Source organism: Aethalodelphis obliquidens, unplaced genomic scaffold (assembly GCF_003676395.1).
Source record: "Aethalodelphis obliquidens isolate GAN/ISIS:26980383/991018 unplaced genomic scaffold, ASM367639v1 scaffold35, whole genome shotgun sequence".
Lineage (NCBI taxonomy): Eukaryota > Metazoa > Chordata > Mammalia > Artiodactyla > Delphinidae > Aethalodelphis > Aethalodelphis obliquidens.
In genome coordinates this window covers 19,503,517-19,517,703 of record NW_020837979.1, presented here as the reverse complement: position 1 = coordinate 19,517,703, position 14,187 = coordinate 19,503,517, and the positions used below count along the sequence as shown (strand labels likewise).

The following is a 14,187-nucleotide window of genomic DNA, read 5'->3' as shown; positions in this document are numbered from 1 at the left end:
TCCACCATCTTCCCCTCATCTCAATGTAGTATTTTATATGCTTTAGGAGTTCAGCAATTATTATCTTTTATATACAAAATATATAAATGTTGAACAAATATTTTTTCTGATTATAAATGCTTCTTGGGGTACTTTTCCCCATTATTTTATTTAAATGTTAATGAATAAATGTTTTCTTTTTAACAAACTAGCATTTCTAGCATGTTTAATAATATTGCAATACTAACTATCCAGTTATAAATATATTGGATTTTTTTTTTTTATCGTTTCAGGTGGAGGAGGCCTTAGAAGCTGTCAAAAATGCTACAAATGAGCAAGACCTTGCAAATCGCTTTAAAGAATTTGGAAAAGAGATGGTGAAACTTAACTATGTAGCTGCAAGAAGACAACAGGTGGGAAAGATTTTGGAAATCTAGGGGAGAAAGTGAGTGAGTTTAAGTAACCTTGTAGTTTTGTAGGCCCGGACAGTGGATCAGCTGCACCTGCCGGCTACCAGATCATCAGATGCCTTAGGAACCTGTGATCACAAAGGCATCTTCCTACTCGGGCCCGTTCTGGCCCTACTGTACCGCGCTGGTACTCCCTGGGTACTCTCGGGCCCCTGCGTGTTTACAGTAGGTCACAGGCCACCTGCTTCACTGGTGGGAACCACCACGCCAGCCCTACCACACTCTAACCTTTCTTTTTTTTTTGACTTTTATATTTATTTTTTTATGGAAGTATAGTTGATTTACAATGTTGTGTTAATTTTGGCTATACAGCAAAGTGATTCAGTTATACATATATTGATATATACATTTTTAAATATTTTCTTCCATCATGGTTTATCTCAGGATATTGAACATAGTTCCCTGTGCTATACAGCAAAACCCTGTTGTTATGCACTTCATGTGTAATTGTTTGCATCTGCTAACCCCAAACTCCATCACTCCCCCACCACCCTCCCCCTTCACAACCACAAGCCTGTTCTCTGTGTCTGACCACACTCTAACCTTTTGTTCACACTTGGAAAAGCTCCCGATTGAAATACAAAGAATATCAAACTGTGGTGTGGCCACTCCCTGGGCACTGTCCTTAGCCCTCACTTTTTATCTCCCAGCCCTGTGGACAGCACCGTGCATATACACACCCCAAGTGTGTAGTATGTACAGTGAAACTTTTATCAGAGATTAAGTAAACACGAAGAAAAATAGAGAAAAGGCAGAGAGAGAGAGAGAGAGAGAGAAAGAGAGAGAGAAAAGGGAATGGACAGGGGAGGGAGAGCACAGGTAGCGAGTCACTTTGATGAAGGTGGTTGACCTGGGGTTTTCTTTGCCTCCCTTTTGTCTCAGGATGACACCCTCCATTTAGCCAGCTCTATTTGTTCAGTAGGTACCATCAGAATTTAGTTTCCAAAGAGTGTGTCCTTTTCTTTCTTCTTAGAAAAAAACATCTTTAAATGTGGAGAGGTTAGTTAAAATCCTATTCATCAATCTTCTTGACTATTCTCAGGATTCTTCAACATTTTGGGCACTTCCTAGTGACTTTTTCTAAGGTTATCTGTGACCAACAGGAGAATTCTAGTGAACATTTGTTGAGTGTTCATCTGTGCCAGACTGAAGTGACACCCGTATTACAAATTGACCAAGATCTAGTCCCTTCCCCTAAAGAGCTTCCAGTGTCCTTTGTGGTGGGCACACAGTCATGATTTTAGTTCAGGCGATTATTTTTAAGTATTTTGTTATCAGCAGAATCCTTTGTTCAAGTGGAATCTTGTGTGGTAGCCCACAATGTAATGTGGTTAGGAGCGAAGTTACTCTGAAGCACAGGTTTGAGGCCCAAAAGCCACTTAGCTTGTTTAAACAACTGAAAAAAAAAATGCATTGAATCTTGATTTCAGTGACCAACGGGGAGGCTGGGGAGAAGAGTGGGTGCCAGGACACTCAGAGTCTTGTAGAGTGTTTGGATTTTATTGTAAGTGAATGGGTAGTAGTTGAATAGTTCAGAGTTTGGTATCAAAGTCTCAGATTTACAGTTTAATGTTATTCTAGGTACGTTGCAAAGCTGGGGGTAGCATGGAAGAGGAGAGACTAGTTGTATTTGGGAGGGGGCTGAAGTCATCTAGGTGAGCGATGCTGGTGATTCTGGAAAATCTTTATCAAAAGTTCAGGCTCTCGTTCAGTTCGTCCAAAAGAATTTGGTGAGGAACACAAAACACAGAGGAAAAAATAAATACACACACTGAGTCTGAGGCGCAAAGAGAACAAAGACACAGTTTATTCAGGACAGAAGCAAAAGTTACACACTCAGAGAAGCGTGTGGGCATCCTCTAGAGTGAGGGGTGCCACCCAGGGTTGTTGATCCCCTTTTTGTCTTATTTTTAGCACTTTGAATGGGTGGGGGTCTTTTTGATTAGGGGGGAATATTCTTTGAGCAGAGGGTTGAGGTGTGGCCTGGATTTGCACCAGGTTGCATCAGCTTCTGGTCCTGTGCGTTTGTCTCCTGAAGCCACCCTACATGCACTCTAGGAGCTGTTTTCCCTTAAATTGTCCCTTACTAGTTGAGTGCCACACGTGGAAGGTCCTATAGGGTCATCAGCAACCTGTGCATTTTTATTGCACATGCTCCATGGTTTTTCATGGTCAGAATTTCTTGCTCAGATGCTACAAAGTTTCTGTTTTAGATGCCATTCCTCCATGCATCATGGCCTCAGTAAGGGCAAAGCAAGGAGGTAGCTTTGCCTTCTGACTCATGCCTGTACATGAGGAGGCTGTCCTGGGGCCCGGCTGTGTCTTTTCTGCTTCAGTGGTGGTCTCAAATATCTTGGCAGCAGTACCGGTGGAGAAAAGCATAAGGAGTCCACGTTTATTTTGAAAATAGAACACTCAGGACCTGCTGTGCAATTGGCTGTGGGAGTTTAGGGAGTGACAGCAACCGGTTCACATCTGAGGTTCTGTTTGAGCAAATGGATAGATGGTGAGGAATTTACTGAATGGGTGAAGACTGGAAAGGGACCAGTGAGGGTTCGAGATCAAGATTTCATACTTAGATGCACTGATTTTGAGATGCTTGTAAAATCCATGTAGAAATGTCAAAAGGAGAGAGATGTGGGTTGGAGATGGAAACAAGTCATCAGCATGCAGCTGGTATTAAAATCCACAGTAATATATGAGATATTCATCTGAGAATGCCCATAAATATAATTTATTTTTATCTCATAAACCTTGTTTTAACTAATTGCTATTTCACACTCTTTCAAGAAAATGTAGGAAAAAAAGTAGAATTAAAAGAAGAAAAAAAATTGTATAACACTCTACCAGCCGCAGAAGGGTCGTGCTAATATTTTGGTATATTACTTTTCAGTTGTTGATCTTCATATTGTAACATATTTACAATCATACCGTGCATACAAATAGGTGTAAAATGTTCTTCTTTATTTATCTTATAAATATTACCCATTTTATTATTTTTATAGAAACTTCTTTTAATATCCACATAAAGAGTCCATCAAATGAAAACTTCAGTAGTCTACTTAACCAATTCTTCATAAATCAGCATTTACATTGTTTACAGGTTTTATTCATGTGATTAAAAATGTTTCTAAAAATATCTTTATGGAAAGAATTTCCCACCCCCTATTTCTCACTTTCATATTTAGATTTTTTTTTTTTAGTATAGATATATCCCAGAATGGAGTCTAAGGTTTCTGGACCAGGTGTTCTGGAGGTTAATAAGACCCTTCATGACTAGTTGGGAGGAAACTTCTACCTGCACCACCTAGATTATTGACCAGTGTAGAGGATACCCTCACATGTTGGTTCCCCATTTATCTGTGTTGATCTTTAGGGCTAAAAATAAGTCATCCCAATTTAGAAATTGTGTTGGCTGGCATAGATCTGTTAGTGCTTAAGCAAAGGGGGATAGATGGCTCAGTTAGTTATTTACTACTTAATGTCCGTTTGTCTTGACAATCTTAGATATCAAATATAATGTGCTTGTCTCAGAATTATTTTGACCCATGGAAGAGATGTAATTCACTGTTTCCAGGTCATCCATCTATCATGTACCAAGTGAACAAATAGGAAGAGAACCCCAGTGGTTCAAATACCCTCTAATGATAGATTTTGAAGCTAGAGAAATTTTCTCCTAGAGGTACTCAGCTGGCAGTCCTACATGGTCCTCAGAGAACAGTACTGCCTTTAACATTTCCAAAAATGCTGTGAACCTTTTCTTAACAATACCCTTTAAAGCTGAAAATAAAGAGACTCTCCAGTGGTACTATTTTGACATCCCAAACTAAGAAAGCAAATCATCTTTGATCTATTTTTTTTATTATTCCCTAAACTCAAATGAGTGATCCGCCATCAAAAGTAGTTTTAAAAAAAACAAACCCTGTGCTGAAAATGATAATGAAGCGACAGTGATGCACTGAGCAAAATCAGAGGAGTTCGATTTCCCATGTTTGCGATTGTAATTGAATGTGGAGTCAGGCACAGTATCAGAAAACTGAAGTTTGGGTTTTCCGTCTGCTGATGACTAACTCTGATCCATTCAAGCCACTTACCTTGTTGGTGGCTCAGTTTTGACATTCTTGCAGCAATATTTATTGAATGCATTTCATGGGCCAGATACTGTGCTGTTGCCTAAAGAACCACTGAGCAAGATAGCTAGGGCTCTCTGCTCTCATTAGACATAGAGTTTAGGAGAAAGACATATACTTAAATAAGTAAATACAATAAAGCATTGAGGAGTATTAATGATAGGAGGGAAGAGGGTCTTGTGGGAGCAGATAGAAGGGGATGTAGCTTAGAGAGTTGTATGGAGAGTAGGTTCTCAGAGGATGGGCCCCATCAGGGGAAAGGATAGGGTGGAAGAGGGATGCTCAGATATTTCACATAGAAAGAACAGTACGTGCAAAGTCTTGGCAACTAGAGAGAAGAGAGAGGAGATGGTTTCTAAAATTCAGTGGTCCTAGATGTCTGTGACTTTAAGCTCTATTACAGACACTTCCATGGCAAGCTTCATGGGAGTGACGGGTTTGTGTTTTGCACACACAGGAGCTGAAGGACCCTCATTGTCGGGATGAGATGGCAGCCGCCCGAGGGGCTCTAAAGAAGAACGCCACGATGCTGTACACAGCCTCCCAAGCCTTTCTCCGCCACCCAGATGTTGCCGCCACCAGAGCCAACCGAGATTACGTGTTCAAACAAGTGCAGGAGGCCATTGCCGGCATCTCCAATGCTGCTCAAGCTACCTCGCCCACCGACGAAGCCAAAGGCCACACAGGCATCGGGGAGCTGGCTGCGGCTCTGAACGAATTTGACGTAAGCATCTGGGTGATATACCCAGAAGGCCGTGTGTTTTCACTGAAAAAAATGTTTTGGGATGAAGGGCCGCCAACATAATATACATTGATTTACCTCTCTTGAGGCTTTTGATAGTAAGTTAAACTACCTGATGTATGACTGTTACTAGGAATCCGACATCTTGGTAGAACCTAGTTTACTGGTCTTTAAGGGAACTAACAACTGTGTTAAAGAGGACCTGATCCCTTGCAGGTAGAAACCTTGAACACTGTAACTTTCCTACACCACAGGCTATTTTAGGGACAGTTTATCATTTGCAGGATGATCTTTATTATTAAAGAGGCAAATGTCATAGGCATTGTAGATGTGGATTGCCTCGATGTTGTGTTTGGGTGAAGAACTGCTCTCAATTTCTTCATTTTCAATCAGTGGTGAGCAGACTCCACTGCCCTCTCATCCCATCCGGGATCCTGGTCTTCCTCGCATCAGCCCCTCTGGGTGGCACCTCTGCTAGTCCCGTGAATGACCCACATTCTGAACCTACTATTTCTAGAGGTGTGTCCCAATGAGGGAAGCAGTAGAAGGATGGCTCACTGTGCCATAGTATGGCAACCGAATGAATGGGAAGGACGCATGTCATCAACAGCCCGGGATGACAGCTCTCACTGCCCCTGGGCCAGGATACAGCCCACCTGTGAGAAGGTGGAATTCAGTTGAGTTCATCCCATGTTCAGTGAGAGCCTACATGTGTTGTGAGCTAAAAACATTTATAAATAATTAGTATCTGCTTTTAAGAGTTATATTTTCCCTTAGAGGAGATGAAGGATGCAGAAATGTACTGAAACCCTTTAAGTGATAAAATACAATGTAACAGGAATTCATAGGAGAAGAATTGGTTACTTAACAGCTGTGGAGAAAGATGATGAGTTTGCTTTTGGATATGTTGACATGAATTTTTGGCAGGAGATGACTGGCTGCCTGCTAGAAAACAGAACCAGGAGCAAATGATTGTTAAAGGTATGGAGATGGATGATATAAAGGAAGGATAATTATAACACTTTATACACAGATAATTCTTTCCAGTTTTCACAGGCATCTCTCTTCTTTCTTTTATTTTTTCAGTTAGTCAAAAAAAAATACATATATTGAACTCAGACCATATATATATTATTTCCAAAGTTTCTAAAATAAGGATTAAATACAATAAATTTCAAGTATTTACCACAGAAATTAGGCCTTAACATGTAGTGTATTCACAAAGTTTTAGGAGACAACAGAAAATTCGTTGGAACTAATAAGATACTTCAGTGAGGTTATTGATTTTAAAATAAAGATATAGAAGTTACTAGATTTCCATAATGTAAAAAAAAAATAGAATAATAGAAAAGAGATCCTGTTCACAAAGTAAACAATAAAAATAATTTGTTGGCTTTATTTCACTACTTAATTTTATTTCTTTATTATGTTAGAAATAATCCTGATACAAATGTAGAGGATCTAAGATAGAAAATTATATTACTTTACTGAGGGGTAAGTTGTACTTTTTGGTAAATGATGTCATGATCCCAGGTAGGAAAAACTATTGACCCTATCAGTTTTTTAATATTCAGACAATCTGTATAAAAATTCTAGGAGGGTTTTTTTGGAACTTGACAGAGTGATGATAATTTTTTTTTCCTTTTATTTTTTCTGGGTTAAGAATGAATGAGCCCATAATTTAAAAAAACAAAAATGAGCAGGTCATACACTCAGATATTAACACATTACAATGCCACTTAATTTTTACTGAGTGCATTAGAATAAAATTGTCTCATCAGTTAAACAGAATAGAAAATTATAACATTAACTACAAAATTATTTTATGAAATGATACTTTCTTTTTTTTTTTTTTTTTTTGCGGTACGCGGGCCTCTCACTGTTGTGGCCTCTCCCATCGCGGAGCACAGGCTCTGGACACGCAAGCTCAGCGGCCATGGCTCACGGGCCCAGCCGCTCCGTGGCATGTGGGATCTTCCCAGACTGGGGCACGAATCCGTGTCCCCTGCATCGGCAGGCGGACTCTCAACCACTGCACCACCAGGGAAGCTCTGAGATGGTGCTTTTTAAAATTAAAGAATATTTAGATTTTGACACAATTACACTTTTATAATCATAGTTTATTTTATAATCAAAAAGTAAACAATAAAGCCTAAGTGAGAACCTGGTAATAGAGTAGATATGCAGCATACAGAGGACTCTCTTGAAGGAATGTCCAGACTCTTCACCTGCTGCCGCCTTCTGCCCGAGAGCGTGGTGACTGCAGCTTCCCATTCTCTTTGTATCTCAGCCATTTTCATTGTATCTCAACCATTTTCATTAAAAGGAGCTTTTACCTGCAGTGAATTTAACAATTGAGGCATCATTTGGGTTATTATGGCTTTGGATTCAGAAAATAAAACTTAGGCCATGTGGGAAAAGTCTACTAGTAAAGGATGTTGGAGTACTTTCCAACTGTTCTAATAGGTTGGTATCTTCTCATTATGGACAAATAGGCTTTGGGAGGTTAACATATGAATGCAATAGTCAAAGATTTTTTTTTATAAAAAAAGTGGCATATTAACTAAGTCACTAATTATATTTTATTAACTTTATCTGTTGCTATGTGTCATTGTAAATATTAACTAAGTGATGTTTATTACTTATATTAACTCAGTATCTTATATGTTAACTAATTGTGTATTATATTAGCTTAGTATATTAACCAAGTAATATTGTATTATTAAATGTATATTAGTTCTCAAACTATGGAAGTTGCATGCAACATTATCTAATGTTTAAAATTGTATTTCTGAGATGTTGACAGAAATCAACATGTGGAGCTGTCTCAATTAGCAATTCATAGATAGTAATTCCATTTGGTGTGGTTCTCTAAAAACAGTTATTTAGTAAATGAAATTGATTTCAGTACTTTCTCAAAAGTAGTAATGCTAGTAAAATATTATTATTTAAAGATATAATGTAATTAACCAGTTGTAGGTTTTTTATCATTTCTGACACCAGCAAACCTAGACAGTCCTTAATGATATTTGAAAATCTCTCACTAAAATAATGTTCCATTTCTCTTTGTAACAGAATTATACATTTCTGTTCTATATTTGCATAATGAATACCTCGGTATTTTTTATTTCCCAGGCGTATTGACTTGAAGTTGATTTAGAATTCACAGGCATTTGTCTTAAATCCTAAATGCTATTCTCAGATATTAAACAAATTGATATTACATTGGGTGGGAAACTCACTGACACTTCCTGTGATTTACTTTTCTGGTAATATCCCTTACCGGTGCTTGGTTTGGTGACTTGCCAATGTAATAGGGATTTGAAAAAGTCAAGCAACTTTGAGATTCTGAAGTGAAAAGAACCGTACAAATACAAAATATATTTTCAGTCATCCCCTAATGTTGAATTTGAAGTCCAGACCATTTCATAATAATAGTCATCATTGTGTTAAACACAGTTTTTCTGGGAGGTAGGATGCAGAAGTGGCTTCGAGTTTCTCAGTTGATTAAGAACAAGGCAAAAATTAGTATTTTTGCATTCATTTGTCTAAAATTATAGGATTGATTTCTACCTAGTTATAGTTGTATAACTATATAGTTACAATTATGGCTCAATGCTCGGTGACCTATTTTCTGGCATTATTATCCTACCTACATGAAGGGTTGATGTAGTGATTTATAAAGTAAAAGACTGAAAGAAAAACCCCAGTATTTTAACAACTTGAAACTGTCAAGAGAGTCTCTAATGATATAACAGCAAAAAGTAAAATGATTGCTAATCAACGGAAAAATCAACCTCTGTTTAAAATGTGGCAACTTGAGATAGGTAATTTTATCTAGTGAAGCTATCTACTAAGGGATACTGAAAAGAATTTAGAAAAATGTGGTGACTGCTCAGAAGTAAATCATGTTATCATGTCAATTTTGACTGCTAGAAAACCTCCAAGAGTGGGAGAAAGGAAGATGAAAAGTTATTCCTAAAGAATCTCGTTATTATTTTAAAGAAAAGAGAGGATGCCGTGCCTTGTTTTTTGAAGCTTTCTTTTGTAGATGAAGATACTTTAGAAAAATGGAAATTGACACCATTCACGGTCCAGTCTTCATAATTGATAGCTATTTTGCTTTTACAGTTATTATTTTCTTTTAAATCAGACAATTCCTCTAACCTTAATCTCGAAGTCCTCTAATCTTAAGCATTCTACTTGTGGTTTTGCTTCTTTCTTTTCCCATTTCCCTGGGAATTGGCTTGACTAATAATTCTCTTTTGCTTTTACATTTAATTTCTCTTACTCCACTTGTTTGGTTCCCTCAGCCTATAGAAAAAATGTATTTGTATTCTACAACCTAAAAAGAAAATGAAACAAAATGTTAAGACTACCATACTTACCATCTTCTCATATTTCACTCTTTGTTTTCCTTACAGTTAAGAAGTAGATTCTAATCTACTTGGCCTCTGACTAGCTCTTACCTCTTTCAGCCTTGTCATCTACCCTCTACTCCTGCCCTTCCTCTGTGATACTATGTCTGAGGGTCTCTAGGGAACGTTCACTCATGAAATCTTTGTGCTCTTATTTTCTAGTTTTTGACTGCTTCACCTTTGGAAAGAGGGTGGCATTGAATAGTATTAACTATACTTTCTCTTTCACTGTATTACTTCTCACCTGCAAGATTTAAATATCTGTGCTCGAGAAGTAGGACAGCCTGGTCTCAACCACATTGAGCTGAAATGTCACCATGACATACCAACCCTGTGTAAGTTGCCATGTTTATTTCTGCCTAATTTTTCATACCTCCCCTCTACCTTTTAGGTTTTCTTCCTTTTTTCTCCTTCTTTTAAAATACATTTTCATTTCTTGATCCAGTGCTAATTCTCTCACTGATCTGGCGTTCAGTGGGTGGAAATGTTGGAGTGTGAGTATGAGGAATGATGAGACATCTGTATCACAGGTGGATGAGGACGGCAAGGATCTATAATCTGACAATGTTAAGGGATTGAGCCTAACTACAGTGGGAGAGAATTGTCACACCCCAGGAAGCAGCTTCGTGCTCCAGTGTTTACTCCCTATAGGGTTATTCCAACTGTGTGCTGTCCTCAGCGGGTGCACTCAGATTCTAGGAGATTTAGTCCAAAGAAAGAGGTGAAGGAACAGGAGTCCAGGTGACAGCAATCACTTCACAGCAGGACCCCAGCTCATTGCTGGGACATGAAAAGAGGTTTCTGGGTACCTGAGAGTAATAACAACCCTGGACTAGGGTTTGGGATCCAGGGTTGGCATATAGCTCCAGTGGAGAGCTGGAGGGCTATGTAGATCACTTAGGTCACAGGCCCCAATACATGACCTCAGAGATCTATGCTGAAGGAATCTGAAGTAGAGTTTTTCTGTTGACCCCCTTCTCCAAATATCACTCTTCATATTTTTGAATAGGAAATAATTATTTCTTATTCTTGTTACCAGGCCCAGATAGATGCTCCTGGGGAAGCGCTAGTCCCTTAAGGAGCCATGAACCAGAATTCTGGCTGGCTCAGGGATTCTTAAAGGGTTTTATTGCTTCATGGTCTCTACAACATCAGGCAAGGAGGAAGGTCTCCTTGGAGAAGTACATTTCACAGAGCCTCTTATTCAGCCCTTTCCCAGTTCTAACCCTCCCTTTGGCTGTGGAAATCAACATAGTTATGGATCAGAGAGGCTCACCCCAGGCCTCATCTCCTTCTCTGATGTTCTGTAAAGTTATTCTGACTGCAGACATCTGGTAACCCCCATATTGGGTTAAGAAGATCATAAGTTTTCTATGTATTTGTTTACATTAGAGTGAGGGTGGAGAGAGGAGAGGAGAGGGCCCCATCAAAATACTGTAAACACACTGGTAAGGAAAATGCAAGATGTAGCTCATGTTCTAAAGCAATTAGCAAAGTGGAGGGACAAATGCATACAAATAAAAGCCAGTAAGCAGGACCGTTTAACTTTTGAAAAGCAATTTAAGATTTCTAATTCAGGTGCTAAAAAGATGGAGCAGGCAAGCTCAGCAATCTTCTGCCTGTCTGAGTTCATGCCAATATTTCTGAAGGCTTAATATCTGTACAGTTATTATGTCTGTTATTCTTTAATACATGTATTAGTACTCCTTAATAATGCTCTCTGCTATATTCCTACGAAGCGGTTCCCACTTAATTGGCTTTTAGAAGTAGCCTAGGACATTGGGAAGAGCCCAGAACTTGGATTCAAATGTCTGGCTACTACTTAAAGCCCTGTAAGTAACAAAGGATGTGTGACCTTAAGTTACGGAGATAACATCTCTAAGCCTTGGAATAAGGTCTAGGCACAGGAGAGCTAAGATCATTCATAAAGGTGTAAAGGAGAAATGCTTACTGAACAGGTATAGTTACTGCAGTGCTTAAATGCTGTGGCATGCACCTATATACATAGTATGCACCTAACCTTCTGTGTGTGTGTGGCAGGGGTGAGATGAGGGAGGGTGAAATCAGAGAATTCCTGGAGGACGTGGTGCATGAGTAGGAATTAACATGATGAGTGTGAATGAGACTGTTTCTCAGACAGAAAGAACATCCTTGCATGCAGAGGTGTGGTGGGTAGAGGAAACGTAAGCTATTTGGTTCTGGAGCCCAGGGAGAAATCTGGCTAAGTCGGTGAGCTGGAGGAAGCTTTTAGAGGCTTGTAGGCCTTGAAAGGGGCTGGGCTTCAACCTGAAGGCATTAGGGAGTTGCTGGTGATCTAAGCAGGGGAATGTATGCATGGTCAGATTTGTGTTTTTAAATATCTCTTTGGCTGCAGAGTGGAGAATGGATTGGAAAAGGGCAAGGCTGCAGTGCAGCGAGAGTGATTAGGGCGAGAGGTTATGAATGTCTGAGGACATTGTGAGAACAGGAATGGGAAGAAGTGGATGGATCTGAACCACATTGAAGGAGTAGAATCAACAGACCTTGAGGACTGTACTTCTTATTTTCATTTATTGAAAGAGTTAATGCTTTGTATAGTAAGCTTTAACTATGTAAAAAAACCAAACATTTTTACAGGTCCAGTTGTGAAGTCTTGAGAATTTTCAGTCTTTTGTGGGATATTTGTTTTTTTATGTAATATAACTTTCTTGCATTGATTTCTTTTTTCTGGCTCTTAATTTACTTAACTTACATTCCTCCCAATATAATTATGAAATGCCTGGTAATTTATAGATATATATTTTGAACATTTTATTCCAAATTCTACAATATCTAGGATTTTTCTAATTTAGTTTAAGCTATTTATGTTTAATCGAGCTCCAATTAGTGTGTGCTTGCTAATGTTTATTTTACTTTTAAAAAACAACAAACTTTTACACACACTTTAAAAAAGTGGAGACATTTTCCCATGTGGTAGGACGTAATAGTAATAACAGGGTTAGTAGGGTCCAGCAATTCTCATATCTTCTCTGAATAGATCTGCCCTTTTTTACTCTGACAAATTAAACTCACCAAAATGTACTTTTAATCCTTCCTAGCTAGAAACATTCGGTGGTGTTTTAGCATTCTTTATCACACACTGACATCTGGTGGCCAAATAGAACATTAAACCATACTCCAGTGGGTTTCTGTCTAACTGTAAACATAGCACAACCTAAATACATGCTATGCAGCCAAACTCAGGGGATGTAAATATGGAGAGGGTGTAGCCTGCCTTCAGAGAACTGTTAATCTGCTTATGACAGCTTTTGTAAACTAATGTTATACAGTGGATGTTGCATTAATCCCTTTTGGAAAAGTTCGTAGCCCTGGGAAGGTGGTAAAGATGGATACAGATGCAAATGAGTTCATAGCAAGAGATGCTCAAGGCAGGGTGGAGTTTTGAGGGGTTCTACTGGCTGAGTGTGAGACAGTCAGCCAACATCTGGGACAAGGTATTCTTCCCGAGCCAGGAAGCAGGGACCCATTTATCCAGTATCATCATTTATTGCTGAGAAATCTTATTCTGGAACATTGATGCCTCCCATGTCTTCTTGCTTCCCAGAAACTTTAGCTTTATAAGGTGTTATAAGCCTAGGAGTATTTCCTGATAGCATCATTTACTTTTCTGTCATGTCTTATTATAATTACACCAAGGAAATATCCCAAGACAATTTAATTTCTCTTCTACATTTCAATTAGCAAACATGGAGCTACAAAACGTCATTGCGCAAAATAGCAGAATGATATTTGAAATATCCTTCTTGAAAATTGTGGTTCAAATCCTCATTTATTTGCCTCCCTGATGTCTTTAATCAAAAGTATTATATTTCCAATCAAGTTCTATTTCTTTTCACAAGGGAAAATGTAAGAACCTATATTTTCCCCAAGATAATATTTTTCTCCTTTAAGAATATTGACTGATTCTGTGGATCTGCGTTCACCTTTATTTCAAATAATTAGTACTAAATCTAACAGTGAATATTGACATAATTGATTATCATATTCTAAACTGTCTAAATATGTGATGGCAAATATGATTTTGATGATCATTTATTTATTAGCCATACTATAAAATTTGGGAACCAAACAAGTCCTTTTATCTAGTGAACTGTTTAGTGGTGAAACGTGTGATTTCTTTAAAATGCTCACCTCCTTGGTCTTATTTTTTTATGATTTCTTGTGTTAGAGTGCTTGTCTGTACTTAGCCCTCCAGAATTATACCTTCCCCTTCTTGTGTGTTTCCTATGGTACAGTAATGAGGATGTACTTGGTACTCATTTTTAAGATTTAGTTTGATTCTGTGGTGAACTACACACTCACACACACACAGCTCTTCCTAAAACACTCATTTGGATTTCTCATCAAACAAATTCCTTAACATACTTCCCGAACTTCTCCAGCAGCATGTTCGGGAAACTTTACTACAA

General features: G+C 38.5%; 1 protein-coding gene across 6 annotated transcripts in view; it reads left to right on the top strand.

Moving 5' to 3' along the window:
* Positions 1-14,187, top strand: part of CTNNA2 (catenin alpha 2) — a 1,197,048-nt gene that overhangs the window by 391,830 nt on the left and 791,031 nt on the right. For all 6 annotated transcript variants that reach the window (XM_027129221.1, XM_027129219.1, XM_027129216.1 and 3 more), the window contains 2 exons: positions 273-392; positions 5,037-5,303. In XM_027129221.1, coding sequence (XP_026985022.1) covers positions 273-392; positions 5,037-5,303 — 387 coding nt within the window. The remainder of the gene's footprint in view (positions 1-272; positions 393-5,036; positions 5,304-14,187) is intronic.